Here is a 23,130-nt window from a genome sequence, read left to right as displayed (position 1 = left end):
ACGTGACTTCACCACGTGTCTCCACCACGTGTATCTATTTATAGAATTTTCTATTTATAGAATTGCGTGTCTCTATTTATATATATATATATATATATATATATATATATATATATATATATATATATATATATATATATATATAAATTAGTATATTTATATATAAAAATATATAGACAAAACTAATGTGACAAGACAGAATGATTAATTTTATAAAAAGGAAACGTTAAGATTTTGTTCAAACATTTCTTTGTTTGCTTTTAGAGAAAGTAAAAAGTCGAGCGTTGCCCCCGCCCGGCGGTGGCTCTTGTTGAGCCGTCTGTCTGTCCATCTAAACTGGCAAAGTTATATATTGAGTTCTACTTATAAAACTGGGTTCATAATCTCAAAAATACAAAGTATTAACATAAATTTGGCTTGGGTTTTTTCGGAGAAAAAATAGTTATTGTTACAGTCCGTAAAGTTTAACATTGACCATAATTTTATTATGTTCTTGATTTATTGTCTTCATACTTGGCCACAACAGCCATTGGGACAAGACCTTAAAAAAGACCAATTCATTCATAAATAACCTTGACCTTCTCAATTTTGCTTGTTTTTTGCTATTAGTGGCTATCACTTTATTTTTGAATGAATCGTCTTCAAACTTGACGCCATTTTCTTAGGATAAACCTTAAAGGTAATCAGGCACACCTTGACCTTCACTCATTAATGACCTTGACATTGAAGGTCAAATTATTGAAATTTTCTTTGTTTTCTTTTTTTTTTGCTGTAACTGGCTTTAATTTTATTATTAATGGAATGTTTGACTTGATATGTAGATGATAAGACCTTCATGTATGAAATTGACCTTTGCTCATTTGTGACCTTGACCATGAAGACTAAATTATTGAATTTTCACTAATTTTTGCTATCATTGACTGTAACTTCGTAATTAATAAATGGAATATCTTCATATTTGGACAAAACAACCCTTTGTAGAAAACCTTCTGAAAGGTTGAACTGACCTTGACCTCTTTATCTTGCGCTTTAAATGGCGACATTTGGGTTAAATTGTTATCTATGTACTATTTGATTTATACTTGGACAAAATAAGACTAACTACCACACAAACGTTTTGAATACTTTAAATTCGACCTTGACTTTTTATTGACCTTGATCGTCAAGGTCAAATGTATGAAATTCTATTGTTAATTCGTGTTACTGGCTACAACTTGTTATTAATGAATGGATAAGCTTCATATTTAGACACATCTTTTAGGTCAGAACTTACATGTTTATCAAACTTTAATTGTCCTTTACTCATGTATGACCTTGATCTTGAAGGTAAAATTATTGAACTTTCACTGATTTTGCTAGAATTGGCTGTAACTTTTAATTAATAGATTATCTTCATACTTGGACGGACAAGACTTTCTAAAAGGTTGAATTGACCTTGACCTTGAGCTTTAAATTGAATATTGGTTAAGTTGTCATAATTTTGATATTTATGTACTGAGTTGATTACATTACTTTTGACCAAACAGACATGTTAAATGATTTAGATATAACCTTGACATTTAAATGACATTGACCGTCAAGGTCAGATGATTGAATTTTGCCTATATTTTCTTAACTTTGTTATTTATTTATGGAAATGATTCTTCCTTGGACAAACACATCAAATGTGACTGAATAGACTTGTTAAAATAAAAAAAGGAAAAACATTTTATTTTCTTTATTCTTTTTTTCAAAGACTTGTTTAAACCGTTCATTTGGTTGCTTTTAGAAAAAGTAAAAAAGTCAAGCGTTGCCCCGCCCAGCAATGGCTCTTGATTTTCCAAGTTATTGCCCTTTTTAGCACTAAGAGAATCGATATAGAACCTAAACCGGCAAGTAGTTCTATTTGTATGGCTTCATAATTTACACACTTGCTTATCAATACAAAGTTCAGTTCATGTTTTACTGTGTCATCCATTTTCCAAGTTTATCCCCTTAACAATTTGAAAATAGGGCCTGATATAATGGTTAACCGAATCCAGCAAGTTGGATTCATCTTAAATTTCTCCTAATAAATTTATTTATTTATTAATACCTTCCTGTTTGATAGGTGGATATCTTTAATTGTCCACTTACTTTTGGTGGAGTTTACTGAAGTCAAGGTCACTCTTGTTATAAATCTGCTCTTACAACCTTTATATTTATAAACTGATAATCACTGGAGAAGCTTCTACCTTTCGGTGCAAATTTGCACAATTCGGTACAATTTTGTACGTGTACAACACCCTCACAACACGACAGTCTACCACTACAACTGCTAATGCTATCCGTACTGTTAAGCACAGACAACCATCTACGTGAACTTGGAATTCGCTGCCACCGTCCTTCCATTGGACCTTGTCTAACTTCGCGCCATGGGCAAGGGAGGATGCATTAGCATGCACGTTAGTTTATACTAATTTCTTTTAGTTCCTTTGTGTTGGAAGCTATAAGCTTATTGAAACACTCTCGAACCTGTTCCTGGAAACAACCAGTATTAAGCAAAGTTTAGGTTTGAACCCATGCGGTCAGTAATCCGTAGATTACTTGTCCATTAATCACTCGACCACACACGTTGTATGCACGTACGTTGAGATACTTGACACTAGAGAAGCGTTTCTCGAATGAAGTAATTGTGCAAAAATAGCTTTTTGTAAACTGCAGTCTTGGTAAGTGCTATACTGACGCATATGTAATAGGAGCAAACCAGTACCGACAGGGAAGTGTGATAGTTTAAACGCCCCTGGGGAATATTGCAAAAAATATATTGACTGGGTGATATGATATATCAAGATAACACCATGTGACATCAAAAAGGCTTTACATGTTTATAGTAAAGAGTTTACGGGAGGTATAGTAAAGTATATTTAATATACAAATATGGACTTTTTAGCTGGTGAATATTACGTGATGTGTACTGAAAACAATTAAAATTGGTTTAAACATATTTATCTAAGCTCGATTGCGAAACAAATTCTTGCAACTTATATAAATCTGTTGCGAGTCCGCTCCCTGGAACCAACCAGTACTTATGTCATATGAAGAAACATGGTCGTGACCCGAGTAGGACTCGAACCCATGATCTCAGGGTTGAGACTAAGGCGATGTTAATTTCTTGGTCAATATTCTCGGTCAATATTCATTTAAGCAATACATATCACATTTTATTCACCATAGCTAAAATGTCCATTTTTGTAACCATCATTCAAACGCTTTTTAATTAAATTTCTGCTCATTTGAACTCGAATCGTGCTTTTTTCTACAACAATGTCCTCAAAATAGATATCTATTCCCTAAACATTAATTCTGCTGATAAGTTTAACTTAACACGTATTCATATTGTATTTCATTAAATGTAGAACTGTATTTACATATGACGACAGAGATAAAGTTTCAATATAACCTATGAAATATCTTCTAAACCGGAGTTGAACGGAAACAACCGAAGACATGGTTGATATGCGCCATCATTGTATACACACCGGTCTCAAATATCGACCGGTGTACACAATGATGCGCCATTGTATACATGTATTGTCGACAAGGAAGTACTTAACGGCTTGGGAAATTGTATCTTTTACGGATAAAATCGTAATAAATTAAGAGTTTTCTTACGTTAAACAATGGATACGTAAGTCTATAGAGACAAAATTTATTGTATTGGACTTATACTAAGTATATGGTTACGTGGCAACACATTATTCAACCGTAAACAAACCGTTCTTAACAACCGCTATTAATAGCGCATAAAATGGAGGTTTCGGGAAAGAAGGAAAATAGACATCAAGTTCAAATGTCATCTTCGGGATCATCTCAAAGTTGTAAAGTATGTCAACCTTGTAAAGCTGACGGTGAGAGCTTAGAAGCCGATGGTTTCTGTCAGAACTGCCAGGAGTATCTTTGTAAAACGTGTATCAAATATCATCGCAAAGCAACCCTAAGTAAGCATCATACTATTTTGGATAAATCTAATATGCCGAAGAATGTTGAACCACAAACTGTCAAACAACTATGTACTTTGTCCTGTAATAAACACAAAATAGAGATAATCAAGTACTTCTGCAGTGATCATTATACAGTTGGGTGCGGTTATTGCATGGTAATTGACAACAAGGCATGCAAGGTTGAGTTTATCCCGGATATAGCTGACGAATTCACCAACGGAGAGGAATATAAAGCTATTCTTGATAGACTCGTGAAACTCCAAACAAAGGTTGACTCCAAGATAATGGCATCAGAGACAGGCAAGAAAGCATGTGCTGAAGAATTCGTTACCGCAGTTCAAGAAATCAAAAGATTCCGCAAGGAGATTGAAGATTATTTAAGCAAGATGGAACAAACAATACTCAAGGTATGTGAACGTCTCAGGAAAGAAAATGAAAATGCTATAACTTACAAAGAGGGTTTCCTGAAAACTATCAAGTCTGAACTAGATGACATTGCTGAACGTTTAAAGTCGCAGTCAAAGAAAACCACTGACCTGTTTGTTGAAGCAAAGCAAACAGAAACACGACTGAGTCAAATAGAGCAAGACATGAAGCAAAATGTAAATATGGTATTAACTGAGTATACGTTTGTACGTAACAGTGACTTGGACGCGATGGTTTCTGGAAGCTGCAATCTGGGAAAACTTTCTTCAAAGTCATCTTGTTACAACCATTCAATGGAATGCAGCATTGCTGAATTTGAACCAGTATTTGATAGTGAAATTAATGTTCATTCAAATGCTGACAAAGAGGGTGCCATAATTTCAAACATGCTTCTTTTATCACCAGATGCACTTTTATGCGTAGATAATGCAAACAAATCCGTTAAAGTGGTAGACCTAAAACAAAAATGTATTTCATCACAGATTCTCTTGAAATCTGGGCCTTGGAATATAACGTTCGTTGCCACCGACCAGATTGCAGTTACATTACCTGGTATTAAGAAGATTCATTTTCTCTCAGTTAAAGACAAGAAACTGACATCAATCAGAGAAATAAAAGTCAACGGAGAATGTAGAGGGATAGCTCACTACCAGAATACATTGGTGGTATCTTTTGTCGGACCACCAAAACTTCAAATTTTAACACTGGACGGAATGGTAACGCGCAATATTACAGCTGATACTTTAGTTTGGCCTGGTTATGTAGAAGTTAACGTGTGTGGAAGTAGTTTCTTTGTATCCGACAATGGAAAGTATTCGTTGATGAAATTTTCGTTTGATGGAAAATTACTTGCCACTTATCAGGACGAAAGTTTTAAGTATCCGAGGGCATTTACCGTTTGTGAGGATGGTTCAGTTCTTGTTTGTAGCAGTGGAAATAATACCTTACATCTAGTTTCGCAAGATTGCAGAAAAATCAAAATCTTGCCGATTGAGACAGATAGGCTTAATAACTTGCAGTCTGTCTGTTTTAATGAAGCAACTTCCACGTTGTATCTAAGTAATTATTATGGAAAGTCCATCCTGGTATACAAGCAGGCATGACTTTGTCAACCATTGTTCTGACTTTCGTTATTGCAAAGGCAAAGTCATTTATAAATATACTTACATACAACCATTATTATATGTGTTATATATATAGAATAAAATATTTAAGAAATGTACATTTGAATAAGAAATTACAACAAATTTATTGGAAAGTAAGTTATAGAAGCGTCAGAGAAAATTGCCCCAAGTTCTTGTTGGAAATAATACTGTGCACTTACATTAGAGGTTTGTTGGAAACTCATAAATCCGTCATGCATACTAAAAATACCATAACGTGTAGTCAGTGTAAAATAACATTTTTTTAAAATTATTTTTATTTGTAATCGGGATAATTGAAATGGTACGGCATCACATTTATTTACAAATGTTTATACTTTCAATTATAATTATTATTTATTAAATTTTTCAATTAAAACAACGATAATTTTATGAAACACTTAGAGTCGCATGCTTCCAGATGAGCCAAAATATTTCAAGAAAATCAAACGTGAGAAAAAATTACTATGATTTGAAGTAAAGTCAAATGATTTAATTTTAAAAGGAAAGAGTAGCATGTTATTTGCGAAATTTGCATTTTAAACTCTATAAAACTACAGGTAAACACAGTATGAATATAAAGTGCCATTAAAAAGCAATAACCAATTATTTTGACCAGTGAAAGAAAATTTAGCTTCCCAAACACAGTTTTTTGCATTCTATTTTGCATTCTATTGTTTCACATAATAAAATTTCATTAAGGATTTCAATAAATTTCTGCATAAAAATATCTAACCTAAAGATGAGCGTATTATATCTTTAATACAATATATTTACGTCTGTATTATGTTCACACACGATATGTTTTAATTCTTAAGAATGTGTTACAAATGTAACTAGCCCCTCGTGTATTTTATGTTTTATAATGAAATTCGACAACTTTTTTCACATATCCTACATGTATTATTTTTAATTTGTTCGTCGTTTCATCATTGTAAGGGAAGTCACCGCTTTTTACAGATTGACAGCATAAGTGAATCTTTAGTTATACCCCTTAACGCCCCGTACACAATAGACAATATTGTAAAGAAAAAGGATTATGTAATAAAATGTATACAAATGATTCGTATTTTCCTACCGATTATTGTTTCCTCCTAAATAATGCGTTAATTGTTACTAATTGGTTTCCCTTGTTTTTCAATTCCATTCAATTATCTTAGGTTTCATTGATCCGTATGCACATTTGCTTATCAAATCATAAACATGTTCAGCCTGCAAGAAACAAGGACAAAATATGAATTGATTAACCTTTCTATTTATTTTTTATTTTTGCTACAATATTAATATTGTCTGAATAAGGAAAATAAAATGACCATAGAACTATGAATCGTGTACATATTGCTTATAAATAATCATGCACACATTAACTATTATATTATGAAATGTCATGTTACTACTACTACTACTACTACTACAACAACAATAACAACATTTAATTTGTATAAATATAACACCAACATTATAGCCATATACATGAAAAAAGTAATTTGTTATACAAGTTCAAATACAAAAAAATAAGTAGTACGGGAAGCTAGTTAACTTTATACATGCACTATTTTAATGACACATGTCACTGTGTACATTTTATTTATTCCTTATCCGTAAACTATATTAATTGTATTGTTGATTTAGACACTACCTGTATGTTGTACTGTTTGACACATTTTTCGGATCAGATTAACATAATAACAAAATATCAGTCCTGCAGATTACAATGCAAAGCGACTGTCCGACCATAAATTGTCTAAATCTTAATTCATTTGAAACAGACATTATATTATTCTGGCGTGGAGGTGGACATTTGAGAAATAAAAAATCAACACGTCTTACGTTGTTTAAATCACATTTCACTAAATTCTTAAAGGCACATTATGCCTCAGAAACTAATATTGTTTTCTTTTTTAAGAAAGGGCAAGCAGGAGATTCATAACATTTAAAAAATGGTTTAGATGCTTATCACTTGATGAAAGGAGCGCTGATTGTAAAATTATTCGTCATAAAAGTAGCAAAATGTAAACGAAATAGTATTTTGACTTCTATACAAAATACCCTATTAAATCAATATAACTGTACTAACTATCGATAAGCAACAAAAGCAAAAGATGATAAAGAGAAATAACCAATGAGAATTTTTTAGAAACTTTAACAAGACGTCAAAATAAAAAGTTTTCGGGAAAAATCAAAAACATTTCTTTTCTGGGGCATATTGGGCCTTTAAAGATAATATACTTGTATTGTATTATAAGGTTATTATACATTGTTGAGATTGAGAGGCGCTAGGCGAGTCTGATACTGATCTTATTTCTGATACATATAGTTTAAGACGTTTTTTTGTTTTGTTTAGAAACCTTAGCATTGACTGTAAGACTGTACATACAACCTCCTATCACATACTTTACACTTGCCATATCTTTTGCAAAAGCGGTTGGTTAAGTAAAACATTCAAACAGTTTCAAAATTATGTTTTTCACTGCATGGAATTATTTTTTTAAATAATCAATCATTTAATGCAACTGTTGAAACGTCATTATAACCGATTTGCAAGCGTGATGTTAAAATCAGATTTGCCAAGAGCCAGCAGTAGAAGAGTCACGAGAGGAAACAAGGATAATATTGTACGTGTACAACACCCTTGCGACACCCTCGCAACCAACAAAAGTTACCAACAGGCTACCACTGCTGTCGGTGCCGCTAATCACAGAAATTTCGGAACCAATTCTGTTAACTTAGAATCCGCAGCCGCCGTTCTTTCATCGGACCTTGTCTGTCTTACTCAACGCCATCGACAAGAGACGATTCGTTAGGGACATTAGCATGCACGTTAATTAATACTAATTTATTTTAATTCAATTGAGTTGTAAGCTATAAGCTTATTGAAACACCCCCTCGAATCCGTTACTGGGATCAACCTTTACTAAGCAATGAGTGTAAAGTTTCTTGCTCTTGCCCCTGACGGTCGAGGTTTGAACCCATGCGGTCATTAATCCGTAGATTACTAGTCCGACGCGTTAACTACTCGGCCACGCACGTTGCATGCACGTTGAGATATTTGACAATAGAGAAGCGTTTCTCAAATAAATTATTTCTGCAGAAAATAGGGAGTTGAAAGTAAACTGCCGTCTTCGTGAGTGCTATACTGACACATATGAAATTACTGACGGGAAGTGTTATAGTTTAAGGTTGATTCCACACCGATAGATATTTGGACATTTTCGTAATTAATGGAAACCTTAACGCACGAAGATACAATTCACTTTCAGCAGCCAGTTTATATTCCTTAAGTAGCTCAAGAAAATACGGCTTACTTCAGACAAAACGGAATCACCTTGCTGCCATGTCAAACTCATACTGATATGCTCCCGTTTAAGCATCTCTTAGACATGTTGGATAGAGCCGTGCAACATAGACCCATACAGCCCAGAAACATACAGAAACTGACTGCTCCTAGATCACAGTCAATGTGAAATTATGGATCTTCGCCTTTGTTGCAATAGCTGTATCATGTTTTACGGTTTTGATTTATACTACGAAAAAAACTTGTTACAAAACTGACATGCTGTATTGTTAATGTTTAACATTAACCTCTAAGTGGCCTTGACCGTTATGATTTTGTTTAAATAGAAATAACTTTGTTATTTTTATAATTGATAGATTTGATTCATACTGGGACCAAACAACACATATGACAACACCAGCACTTTAAGTATGACTTTATCTGTAAACGACCGTGACTATTGAGGTAAAATTTGAAATTTAATTAATATGCTGTGTATAAGATAATGGTATTTTCTTGAAGTGTTCTTTACCTCCAGTGGTTGACTTTAGAAAAAAAAGAAATTGTCGTGCTTGGTCCCAGCCTGATGATGGCTCTTATTTCTTTTCACCCCTTTCAGTATTCCAAACCAGACACATAAACTTTACCCTAGTGAAATTAACAAAACCATTCAACTCAATAACAAACACAGGGAGAGAGCTGGTTTCGGACCATTTGAGTTGAATATGTGTTCATTAACAATTTGTTATTGTATTTATTATTTCTATTTCAAAGTCGCTAAACTGTCGTCTGTTTATTGTCTGCATATTGATGGTATATGAATATTGGCGGGAAAATGCTCGATTTCTCGTACGTACTGAGTATGTGTTTTAGGCCATTCAATACTTTACAATTGGTACACATTAGGCTATATATATAGTAAAGAGTTTACGTGAGGTATAATAAAGTATGATAATGCACGTTTTATCGTTTCAATGCTTCATAATTATACTTCTGCTTATCTTAACTCAAACACAACAATGTACTGAGAATTGATACATTAATTCTGCTCTCCATGCCTATCTTAATACATATTGTATTTCATTTTGAGCTACATGTGTACTACAAAGATAAACATTCAAGATTACCTACAAGAAAAGCATTGATGCAAAGCATCAAAGGGCGTCCAAGCAAGAAATGCAGCAGGTGCAGATGAACTAGTAGATATATGATGATAAACTGTTCAATGGTTCATTGGTTTTTACCAGAATTGTATATCACTTATGAATGAACGAACGAAAGACATTGTTCATTATTTATAAATTTGATTGGCATGCTAGAAATTAGAATATTACTTGTTATTTCTTTATGATCGTGATTATTAATAGCAACGGATATACATGTATACAATCATTTATAATCCATATGAGTAACGCATGATCAACACCACACTTGTGTAATTGTCCCTTATTATGTTATCGCTATTAGCGAAGACCCCCTCTTAAAGTATCTGTTCACACTTAGTAACAATATGACACTTGTTATATTACCATGTTGAGCATAAATGTTTATTATACACTAATTGTAATATCTTTTTTAATAAAAAAAATACAGATTTTATGAATATTGTTTTCTTTTCTGTGTTTTATGCGCTATTTTAATACTGAGTTTTTACGTTTACTATTATTTTAAGAATTCAATTGTCATAATGACCGACGATTATAAGTCAAAACTTAACTGGAAAAAGTCAGTAAATTATGGTTAATCTTTCAATATATAATATTGTTTATTCTTAAACCATATACATGTACATTTGTATTTTTCTTTATCATTTCTTAAATTATCAATCAATTGAATAATTCATAAAATCAGATTTGTAACTTTGAATAATTCCTCGGCATCTTTACTAAACACGAATAACAAATTAAATAAAATGTTTCAAAGTTGATAGTGTCATATTAATGCCATAAAAATGTACATTTTTTCTCAATTATTGTTCATATTTATTGTTTTTATCTCATATAGATAAAATAAAACATGCGATTTGTGTTGTTGGTTTTTTTTCGAATTGTATGTTTATGTATAATAATAAGCAATAATTTTGAGAGTTGATCTGTGTTTATTAATTATTGTAACCAAACTAAGTGACAAACATTCATTTTGAAAAAAAAGCTTATTTATCTGTAAAATATTTGTTCTATTCTGTAACGATATCAAACATCTACTCCAAAACCGGGAGAGACCGGACAATAAACGTGTGGTACTATTCACCGGTCGTCAAAATAGACCAGGAGAGACCGGGAATTAACGACAGAAGTACATCCCTCTATAAATAGATTTTCGGAATATTTAGGTCATCAACTCATCATTCTATTTACAGCTTTCGGAATAACATACCATAATAATCCACTTTGTACTACAAAATGATAAATAAAAATACCTTGAAGAGCGCGATTTATTGACGGAAAAGGTTATTTAATTTGAAAATGTTTGCATTGCGAAATTCTCCAGTTCGCTATTCATTGTACATATCGCGACTAATTAATAATCAAGCACCCTCATACCGATCGGAATGATCGGCTTTTATTATAAACAACTATAAAAGGCTCGAGAAGTTGCTGTCGCCCTTTCACAAAATCTGATTTCATTACATAAAAGGCGCCGCGCTTCGGCGCGGGCGCCAATGAATACACTAGACAATATCAATCAATAATCTTCTAAACCGGAGTTCTCCTTTACTTTTGTATTTATAAATCTATTTCAACACGTATTGAATTTCATTTCGAACTACATGTTGTATTGTATATACGCATACTTTTATGACATTTCAAAAGACGACAGAAATATGAATATACTATAATCAATAATCTTCTAACCCGGAGTTGTACGAAAACAACCGAAAGCCTTGGTTGATAAGCGATTATAAATTGTCGACAAGGAAGTACTTGAACGGCTAGAGAAATTGCATTTTTTTACGAATAAAATCGTAATGAATTAAGGATTTTCTTACGTTAAACAATGAATACGTAAGTCTATAGCCTAAACAATTATTGTATTGGACTTATATATGGTTACGTGGGAAAGAAAACATGTCAACACATTATTCAACCGTAAACTAACCGTTCTAAACCACCGCTATAAATACTGCATAAAATGGAGGTTTCGGGAAAGAAGGATAATAAACATCAAGATCAAACGACATCTTCGGGATCAACTCAAGTATGTCAACCTTGTATAGCTGACGGTGAGAGGTTAGACGCCGATGGTTTCTGTCAGAACTGCCAGGAGTATCTTTGTAAAACGTGTATCAAATATCATCGCAAAGTAACTGTCAGTAAACATCATACTATTCTGGATAAGGCTAATATGCCGACGAATGTTGAACCACAAACTGTCAAACAACTATGTACTTCGACCTGCAATAAACACAAATTAGAGATAATCAAGTATTTCTGTAGAGATCATGATACAGTTGGGTGTGGTAATTGTATGGTAATTGACCACAAGACATGCAAGGTTGAGTTTATCCCAGATATAGCTGACGAATTTACCAACGGAGAGAAATATAAAGCTATTTTGACTAGACTCGAGAAACTCCAAACAAAGGTTGATTCCAAGATAAAAGCAACAGGTACAGGCAGGGAAGCATTTGCTAATGAATTCGTTTTTGCAGTTCAAGAAATCAAAAGGTTCCGAAAGGAGATTGAAGATTATTTAAACAAGATGGAACAAACAATACTCAAGGAATGTGAACGTCTCAGGAAAGAAAATGTAAATGCTATAACTAAAAATGAGGATTTCCTGAAAACTATCAAGTCTGAACTAGATGACATTGCTGACTGTTTAAAGTCACAGTCAAAGAAAACCACTGACCTGTTTGTTGAAGCAAAGCAAACTGAAGCTCGACTGAGTCAGTTAGAGCAAGACATGAAGCAAAGTGTAAATATGGTATTCACTGAATATACGTTTGTACGTAACAGTGACTTGAACGCGATGGTTTCTGGAAGCTGCAATCTGGGAAAACTTTCTTCAAAGTCATCTCGTTACAACCCTACAATGGAATGCAGCATTGCTGAATTTCAACCAGTATTTAATAGTGAAATTAATGTTCATTCAAATGCTGACAAAAATGATGCAGTTATTTCAAACATGCTTCTTTTATCATCAGACACACTTTTATGCGTAGATTATGCAAACACCTCCGTTAAAATGATAGACATGAAACACAAATATACGAGGTCACAGGTTCTCTTGGATGGGCCGTGGGATATAACGTTCGTAGCCACCGACCAGATTGCAGTTACATTACCTGGTATTAAGAAGATTCAATTCCTCTCAGTTACAGACAAGAAACTGACACCAATCAGAGAAATAAAAGTCAACGGACAATGTAGAGGGATATCTCACTACCAGAATACATTGGTGGTATCTTTTGTGGAACCACCAAAACTTCAAATTTTAACATTGGACGGAGTTGTTGTACGCAATATTACAGCTGCTACTTTAGGTTGGCCATTTTGTGTAGAAGTTAACGTGTGTGGGAGTAGTTTCTTTGTATCTGATAATAACAACTCTTCGTTGATGAAATTTTCGTTTGATGGAAAATTACTGGCCACTTATCAGGACGAAAGCTTTAGGTATCCGAGGTCATTTACCGTTTGTGGGGATGGTTCAGTTCTTGTTTGTAGCGGTGGAAATAATAGTACCTTACATCTAGTTTCGCAGGATTGCAGAAAAATCAAAATCTTGCCGATTGAGACAGATAGGCTTAATAACTTGCAGTCTGTCTGTTTTAATAAAACAACTTCCACTTTGTATCTTAGTAACTATTCTGGAAATTCCATCCTAGTATACAAGCAGGCATGACTTTGTCAACCATTGTTCTGACTGACATTGTCGCTGATTACGTTACTGTACATACGCTTTACTTAAACAAAGACAAAGTCATTTAATATATGTATACTTACATATGATCATTATTTTACACTAACTAATAAATGTTTATACTTTCAATTGTTATTATTCTCTTCTAACCATTTTAAAACAATTATAATTTGATTAAACACTTAAAGCTTTATGCTCCCAGATAAGCAAATTTTCTCAAGACAATTAAACTTGAGGGATAATGTACTTAGATTTGAATAAAAGTCAAATGATTCAAGATTCAAGTAGTAATTTATATGTAATGTGCGATTAATGATGATTTTGCATAATTTATCACCATTTTTCTACTGCGTGACTTACGCAGTAAGGGCTTTTGTTTTGCACATTTGACGCTTTAAACTGTATAAAACCATAGGCAGACACAGTATGAATATACAGTGCCATTTAAAAGCAACAACCAATTCAACTTGACGAGTAAAATTTGCATTTTATTGTTCAAATTATAAAAATTCAGTAAAGATTGCCTAGATTTTAATTCTTCAATAATAATATCTTACCTAAGATGAGCGTAATACTGTATATCTTTAAGACAATATATTTTTGTGTCTATGTTATGTTCACTAACGATATGTCTTTATTTTAAAGAATGTTTTACAAGTGTAAATAGCATTTCGTTGATATTATGTTCCATAATGAAATTTAAATATTTTGTCACATATCCTATGAAACCCTTTACATGTACATGTATTACATGTATTATTATTTTAAATTTGTTCGCTGTTACATCATTGTAAGGGAAGTTACCGCTTTAAAAGATTAACAGCATAAGTGAATCTTTAGTTACACCCCCTTTCGTCCCATGCTTCTTAACCCATTACTTCATATACACGCCTTTTAACGCCTTTTTCACCCCCCCCCTTTTTGTTGTCTCAAATGATGAAAAAATGCCTTATTTAGGCCCCAAACACTTGTTTTTGTTTGAGAAATGTTGTTAAAAAAAGTGACCTCTTTTTCGGCGCGGCCCCCCAACCAAAAGATACATCAGGGGGTTGCCAGAAGGGGGATGTGCCCCCTTCTGTTTGGGGGGGTTTGAAGGGGGGCGGTGTCCCCCTCATCGCCAAGAAAATTTTGGACTTGTGAGAGGCTGTAAATGACCCCAGATTGATCATAAGGTAACGTGTAACCAACGCTGAAAAGCATTTGACTCTATCTCAATCCATTGAGAAGTTGCAGCACTTTGAAATCAATTTTGATGGAAAAAATCAACGCAAAATAGTGATTTTTGGCAATTTTGAGATGTCCCCTCGTTGCCATGGTAACAGAAAATTTAAGCCTGAGCATGTTGTTGCAAGGGCAATGGTCCAGTCAACATTTGTGCCAAGTTTGATTAGTGTTGAAGCAGTTTTAATAGTATTATAGCAATTTGAACTTGTAACGGGAGACTTTTCAATGAAAACAGCCATTTTTCACAAAATGCTCATGAAGCAATGGGTTAATGAATAAAATAAAAAAATCTACAAAACAACAATTTTTCTTCAAATTTATATGACAGGCCATGTTGAAACATGAAAAAACGCGATTAAGGGTAATTTCAAGTATTTTCATCATTTTTTGTTAACCCATTACTTCATATACACGCCTTTTAACGCCTTTTTCCCCCCCCCCCCTTTTTGTTGTCTCAAATGATGAAAAAATGCCTTATTTAGGCCCCAAACACTTGTTTTTGTTTGAGAAATGTTGTTAAAAAAAGTGACCTCTTTTTCGGCGCGGCCCCCAAACCAAAAGATACATCAGGGGGTTGCCAGAAGGGGGATGTGCCCCCTTCTGTTTGGGGGGGTTTGAAGGGGGGCGGAGTCCCCCTCATCGCCAAGAAAATTTTGGACTTGTGAGAGGCTGTAAATGACCCCAGATTGATCATAAGGTAACGTGTAACCAACGCTCAAAAGCATTTGACTCTATCTCAATCCATTGAGAAGTTGCAGCACTTTGAAATCAATTTTGATGGAAAAAATCAACGCAAAATAGTGATTTTTGGCAATTTTGAGATGTCCCCTCGTTGCCATGGTAACAGAAAATTTAAGCCTGAGCATGTTGTTGCAAGGGCAATGGTCCAGTCAACATTTGTGCCAAGTTTGATTAGTGTTGAAGCAGTTTTAATAGTATTATAGCAATTTGAACTTGTAACGGGAGACTTTTCAATGAAAACAGCCATTTTTCACAAAATGCTCATGAAGCAATGGGTTAATGAATAAAATAAAAAAATCTACAAAACAACAATTTTTCTTCAAATTTATATGACAGGCCATGTTTAAACATGAAAAAACGCGATTAAGGGTAATTTCAAGTATTTTCATCATTTTTTGTTAATGAATAAAATAAAAAAATCTACAAAACAACAATTTTTCTTCAAATTTATATGACAGGCCATGTTTAAACATGAAAAAACGCGATTAAGGGTAATTTCAAGTATTTTCATCATTTTTTGTTAACCCATTACTTCATATACACGCCTTTTAACGCCTTTTTCACCCCCCCCCCTTTTTGTTGTCTCAAAGGATGAAAAAATGCCTTATTTAGGCCCCAAACACTTGTTTTTGTTTGAGAAATGTTGTTAAAAAAAGTGACCTCTTTTTCGGCGCGGCCCCCAAACCAAAAGATACATCAGGGGGTTGCCAGAAGGGGGATGTGCCCCCTTCTGTTTGGGGGGGTTTGAAGGGGGGCGGAGTCCCCCTCATCGCCAAGAAAATTTTGGACTTGTGAGAGGCTGTAAATGACCCCAGATTGATCATAAGGTAACGTGTAACCAACGCTCAAAAGCATTTGACTCTATCTCAATCCATTGAGAAGTTGCAGCACTTTGAAATCAATTTTGATGGAAAAAATCAACGCAAAATAGTGATTTTTGGCAATTTTGAGATGTCCCCTCGTTGCCATGGTAACAGAAAATTTAAGCCTGAGCATGTTGTTGCAAGGGCAATGGTCCAGTCAACATTTGTGCCAAGTTTGATTAGTGTTGAAGCAGTTTTAATAGTATTATAGCAATTTGAACTTGTAACGGGAGACTTTTCAATGAAAACAGCCATTTTTCACAAAATGCTCATGAAGCAATGGGTTAAATAAAATATTGTAAAGACAATATGTAGTAAAATGTATAAAAGTAATTCGTATTATCCTATTCATTTATGTTTCCTCCTACATAATGCGATGTTTGTATTTATATGGGTTCCCCTTGTATTTCATTTCCAGTCAATTACTTTAGGTTTCATTGATCTGTTGGCACACTTGCTTATCACATTATAGAGATGTGCAACATCAGGAATAATAAACGTTGACATATATTATTTTCACTTCAAAGGTAATATCGCCTGTATTAGGATTATAAAATGACTTTAAACCTTTCAAGAAACATGATTCATGTATATACATGTATATATATATATATTATATTGCTTATAATTAATTATTTAACAATTTAGCACAATCATAACCATTAAATTATGAAATGTCCTGTTACTACAACAACAACCACATCAACAACAGCATCATATTTGTATAAATATTACAACAACATTATATCCATATAAAATGTAATATGTGGTACAAGTTAAAATAAATAAAAAAGTGTATTACGGGAAGCTACTAAACTATATACATGCAATTTTAAAGACAAATGTCACTGTGTACATTTTTTTTTCATACAGTATCCGTACAATATATTAATTCTTATATTTTGATTAAAGATTTAGAGACTATCTTTATGTTCTATTGTTTGACACATTTAGCGGATCGGATTAACATTATAGCAATAGATCAGCCCCACAATGCATCGCGACTCTCTGATCATGAATTGTCTATATTTTAATTAAATATCTCTGAAACATACGTTCTTTTTCATTATTCTGATATGGAGTTATGGAACACTTTTCATTTGGAAATAAGAAATTCGACAAGGCTTACGTTGTTTAAATCACATTTTAAACACTTCTTAAAGGCACGTTATGCCTCAGAAACGGATTGGTTTTTTTTATTCTTAGCCCGAAGAAGGGCAAACACATGTTTTATGACATTTAAATAATGGTTTTAAAGCATTTAAGATGCTTATCATATGTTGAAAGGAACGCTGAATGTAAAATTATTCGTCGTAAAAGTAGAAAATCGTAAGCAAAGTATAATTTGACTTCCATACAAAATACTCAATTAAATAAATGTAACTGTACAAACTGTCAATAAAACAAAAAAAAAGCAAAAGATGGTAAAGACAATTTGCTAATGAGAAATTTTTGGAAACTTCAACAGGACGTCAAAAATAAAAAGCTTTCGGGAAAAATAAAAACATTTCTGAGGCATTTTGGGCCTTTAAGATAATATATTTATATTGTATTATTATACATTGTTGAGTACAATACTGAATTCTATTAGACAAGTACATAGCTGCCAGAGGCGCTAGCCGTGTCTGATACTGATCTTATTTCTGATACATATAGATAAGACTTTTTTTTTTTGGTTTGGTTGTTCTTATTCCAAAACCTTAGCATTGACTGTAAGACTGTACATACAACCTTCCATCACATACTTCATAGTGGACATATCTTTTGCAGAAGCGATGGGTCAAGTAAAACATTCAAACAGTTTCAAAATTATGTTCTTTTCACTGCATTGAATTATTTTTTAAAATAATCAACAGATAATTAAACATTTAATGCAAATGTTGAAACAACATTTATAACCGATTTGCAAGCGTGATGTTTCAATCAGCGTCACAGATTTGCCAAGAGCGAGCCGTAGAAGAGTCACGAGAGGAGTCAAGGACAATATTGTACGTGTACAACACCCTCGCAACAAAACAAGACATGCTACCACTAAGGTACCGCTAAGCACAGACATTTCTGTGAACTTGGAATCCACTGCCGCCGTCTTGTTGTCGGACCTTGTCTTACTCAACGCCATATGAAGATACAATACACTTTTAGCAGCCAGTTTAATATTTCTTAACTAGCTCAAAAAAATAAAGCTTACTTCAGACAAACGGAATCACCTTCCTGCAATGGCCAACACATGTCTTCCGATATGTCCCCGTTTAAGCATCTCTTAGACATGTTGGATAGAATCGTGCAAAACTGACCCATACATCCCAGAAAAATACAGAAACTTACTGCTCCTAGATCGCAGTAAAAGTGAAATTATTGATCTTTGCCTTTCTTGCGGTAACTGTATCCTTTTTTGCGGTTTTGATTGATACATCAACGAAAAAATACTTGTTACAACACTGACATGCTGTATTATTAAAGTTTAACATTAACCTCTAAGTGGCATTGACCGTTATGAAATTGTTAACATAGCAATAACCTTAATATTTTTATAATTGACTGATTTGATTCACACTAGGACCAAACAACACATATGACAACACCAGCAATTTAAGTATGATTTCATCTGTAAATGACCTTGACTATCAAGGTAAAATATGAAATTTAATTAATATGCTTTGTATAAAAATGGTATTTTCTTGAAGTGTTCTTTACCTCCTGTATTTTATTTAATAATATAAGAAATTGTCGAGCGTGGTCCCAGCTTGGTGGTGGCTCTTATTTCTTTTTATCCCTTTCAGTGTATCTAACCAGACTATAAACGTTGCCCTGGTAAAATTTACAAAGCCATTTGACTCATGAACAAACATAGGGAGAGCTCAATTCGGATCAAACTGTCGTCTGCTTATTTATTGCATCATCATTGGGTTGGAAACTGCTGTATTCTCGAACTGAGTATAAAAAACAGCTCGGCATGTTTTAGATCATCCAATGCTTTACAATCGGTAAAGTTACTTATCTCTCTAGTATTTCCCGGCCGCCAACCACACAATTTATTTGCAATAGAACAGCATCATTAAAATTGAATGTTTTGTTATGTCGCACTTGTTAAAGTTAAATCTAGTTTTTTGATTAAGTTTTCCTTCATCCAATGCTTTTCAGGAGGATAGACGCGTCGATGTTCCTTATTCCTAGTACATAGATGGCCGTTTTCAAAATTCAAATTCGACGAAGGCATTATTCCTTGATAGCGATGGACGTATTACAGACGCCAGGCGAATTAATGAGCATCATCATCGTGAGTGTAAGTTCGATCTGTCGATATATGCTACCAATAATAAGACATATTCCTACTTGTTTCTTGTTTTATACTGATTATATATGTAGTATAAAAATTATATTGGGTCTAATCACTGTTAAGGATATTTACAGCTTAACAGCTTCTTTAAGGAAATAATTGTTTTACTCGCGTTTTAGGAGTGTAAAGAAAGCTTCCTAGAAGTCTAGAATAATTCCGTATCTGCAAAAGTTGTAGTTCTATAATGAATCTTGAAACAATCACAAGTCTGACAATTATTAAATGAGACACGAACGATGTTGCAAACAAATTAAAATTTAATATTATTATAAAGATCTAATCTTGTTTCCGGGTAAAACGATGCCCATGCATAGAACATGAAAATTAGGAGAGAGAACTAGAACATTACGTTTTTCTTAAGTCTATATAGATTACACGCCCATGAGAAATATTGCAAAAAAATATATTGATTGGATGATATTCATTTCCAGGATGGCAGATTAAGTAACACCATGTGACGTCACATTAAGCTATATAATTAAGAGTTAACGTGAGGAAAAATAAAGTTGATATCATATACAAATATGAACTTGGTGAATATAATGTGGTATGTACTGAAACAAATTGATATTGACCCTGGTGATATTAATTTCTCTGTCAATATTCTCGGTCCATAAAAAAGTTCATATTTGTAAAAAAAAATGCACGGTTCATCATTCAAATACTTTATAATAATATTCCTGCCCATTTGAACTCGAATCTTGCATTATTCTTCAGCAATTCACTCAAAATTGATATCTGTTTCCTATTTAAACATCAATTCTGCTCTACTTTACGTTGGGATAAGTCTAACTTAACACGTATTGTATTTCATTTAGAACTACATGCAGTTTTGTATAAACGACAGATATAAACATTCAAGATAAACTTTGAATACACCTTTATTAATAATCTTCTGAACCGGAGTTGAACGGAAACAACCGAAAGCTTTGGTTGATATCGATTATATATTGCCGACAAGGAAGTACTTAAACGACTTGAGAAATTGCATTTTTTACGAATAATGTAGTAATGAATTAAGAGTTTTCTTACGTTAAACAATGACTACATAAACCTATAGACTAAAGTTTTCTTATATTGGACTTATACATGGTTATATCGGAAATAAGACAGATCAAAACAGTATTCAACAGTAAACAAACCGTTCTAAACCAGTGCTTAAATAGTGCATAAAATGGAGGTTTCCGGAAAGAAGGAAAATAGACATCAAGATCAAACATCATCTTCGGCATCATCTCAAAGTTGTAAAGTATGTCAACCTTGTATAGCTGACGGTGAGAGTTTAGAAGCCGATGGTTTCTGTCAGAACTGCCAGGAATATCTTTGTAAAACGTGTATCAAATACCATAGCAAAGCAACCCTTAGTAAGCATCATACTATTTTGGATAAATCTAATATGCCGAAGAATGTTGAACAACAAACCATCAAACAACTATGTACTGAAACCTGCGAGAAACACAAATTAGAGACCATCAAGTATTTCTGCAGTGATCATGATACAGTTGGGTGCGGTAATTGCATGGTAATTGACCACAAGACATGCAAGGTTGAGTTTATCCCAGATATAGCTGACAAATTCATCAACGGAGAGGAATATGAAGTTATTCTGGCTAGACTCGAGAAACTCCAAACGAATGTTGATTCTAAGATAATTGCAACAGAAAAAGGCAAGAAAGCATGTGCTGAAGAATTTGTTAGCGCAGTCCAAGAAATCAAAAGGTTCCGAAAGGAGATTGAAGATTATCTAAGCAAGATGGAACAATCAATACTAAAGGAATGGGAACGTCTCAGGAAAGAAAATGAAAATGGTATAACTGACAATGAGGATTTCCTGAGAACTATCAAGACTGAATTAAATATCATTGATGACTGTTTAAAGTCACAGTCAAAGAAAACCACTGACCTGTTTGTTGAAGCAAAGAAGTCAAAAGTTCGCCTGAGTCAGATAGAGCAAGATATGAAGCAAGATGTAAATACATGTATGCTATCAACTAAGTATACGTTTGTACGTAATAGTGACTTGGATGCGATGGTTGCTGGAAGCTGCCCTCTGGGAAATCTTTCTTCAAAGTCATCTTGTTACAACCCTTCAAAGGATTGCAGCATTGCTGAATTTGAACCTGTATATGATGGTGAAATCAATGTTCAGTCGAAGACAGACAAGGAAGCTGTTTTAATTTCAAACATGGTTCAATTATCATCAGATGCACTTTTATGCGTAGATGGTAACAATACCTCGGTCAAAGTAGTAGACTTAAAACAAAAATGTATTTCATCACATATTCTCTTGAATTCTAAGCCGTGGGATATAACGTTCGTAGCCACCGACCAGATTGCAGTTACATTAACAATGATTAAGAAGATTAATTTCCTCTCAGTTAAAGACAAGAAACTGACGCTCATCAGAAAAATAAAAGTCAACGGAGACTGTAGAGGGATAGCTCACTACCAGAATACATTGGTGGTATCTTTTGTGTTACCATCAAAACTTCAAATTTTAACACTGGACGGAGTTGTTGTACGCAATATTACATCTGGTACTTTAGGTTGGCCAGGTTGTGTAGAAGTTAACGTGTGTGGGAGTAGTTTCTTTGTATCTGATCATAGAAAGTCTTCGTTGATGAAATTTTCGTTTGATGGAAAATTACTGGCAACTTATCAGGACGAAAGTTTTTCGAGACCGAGGTCATTTACCGTATGTGAGGATGGTTCAGTTCTTGTTTGCAGCAAAGGAAATAATACCTTACATCTAGTTTCGCAAGATTGTAGAAAAATCAAAATATTGCCGATTGAGAAAAATAGGCTTGATCGCTTGCAGTCTGTCTGTTTTAATAAAGCATCTTCCAATTTGTATCTTAGTAACTATTCTGGAAATTCCATCCTGGTATACAAGAAGGCGTGACTTTGTCAACCATAGTTCTGACTGACATTGTCGCTGATTACGTTACTGTACATACGCTTTACTTAAACAAAGACAGAGTCATTTATATATGTATACTTACATACGATCTTTATTTTACACTAACTAATAAATGTTTATACTTTCAATTGTTATAATTGTCTTCAAACCAATTTAAAACAATTATAATTTGATTTAACACTTAAAGCTTTATGCTCCCAGATAAGCGATTTTTTTCAAGACAATCAAACTTGAGGGATAATGTACTTAGATTTGAATAAAAGTCAAATGATTCAAGATTCAAGTAGTAATTTATATGTTATGTGCGATTAATGATGATTTTGCATAATTTATCACCATTTTTTTACTGCGTGACTTACGCAGTAAGGGCTTTTGTTT

General features: G+C 33.6%; 3 protein-coding genes across 3 annotated transcripts; all 3 read left to right on the top strand.

Annotated features, from left to right (window-relative positions):
- Positions 1-3,175: 3,175 nt before the first annotated feature.
- On the top strand, positions 3,176-5,610 carry LOC132744634 (uncharacterized). The gene has a single exon (XM_060733388.1). The coding sequence runs from the start codon at positions 3,770-3,772 to the stop codon at positions 5,489-5,491; it is 1,722 nt and encodes a 573-aa protein (XP_060589371.1). The 5' UTR covers positions 3,176-3,769; the 3' UTR covers positions 5,492-5,610.
- A 6,326-nt stretch (positions 5,611-11,936) lies between these two features.
- Positions 11,937-13,649, top strand: LOC132744633 (uncharacterized). Its single transcript, XM_060733387.1, has one exon. The coding sequence runs from the start codon at positions 11,937-11,939 to the stop codon at positions 13,647-13,649; it is 1,713 nt and encodes a 570-aa protein (XP_060589370.1).
- Positions 13,650-21,006: 7,357 nt separating this feature from the next.
- LOC132744632 (uncharacterized) lies at positions 21,007-22,734 on the top strand. The gene has a single exon (XM_060733386.1). The coding sequence runs from the start codon at positions 21,007-21,009 to the stop codon at positions 22,732-22,734; it is 1,728 nt and encodes a 575-aa protein (XP_060589369.1).
- Positions 22,735-23,130: the final 396 nt, after the last annotated feature.

This window comes from Ruditapes philippinarum, unplaced genomic scaffold (assembly GCF_026571515.1).
Source record: "Ruditapes philippinarum isolate M1 unplaced genomic scaffold, ASM2657151v2 ctg643_1_1_1_1, whole genome shotgun sequence".
In the NCBI taxonomy this organism is placed as follows: Eukaryota; Metazoa; Mollusca; class Bivalvia; order Venerida; family Veneridae; genus Ruditapes; species Ruditapes philippinarum.
Note: the sequence above shows the minus strand (reverse complement) of the source record. Positions and strands in the feature narration are given on the sequence as shown.

What these genes read in the sequence shown, in the direction of transcription:
- LOC132744634 (XM_060733388.1), top strand. Translation starts at nt 3,770, where the DNA reads ATGGAGGTTTCGGGAAAGAAGGAAAATAGACATCAAGTTCAAATGTCA.
- LOC132744633 (XM_060733387.1), top strand. Translation starts at nt 11,937, where the DNA reads ATGGAGGTTTCGGGAAAGAAGGATAATAAACATCAAGATCAAACGACA.
- LOC132744632 (XM_060733386.1), top strand. Translation starts at nt 21,007, where the DNA reads ATGGAGGTTTCCGGAAAGAAGGAAAATAGACATCAAGATCAAACATCA.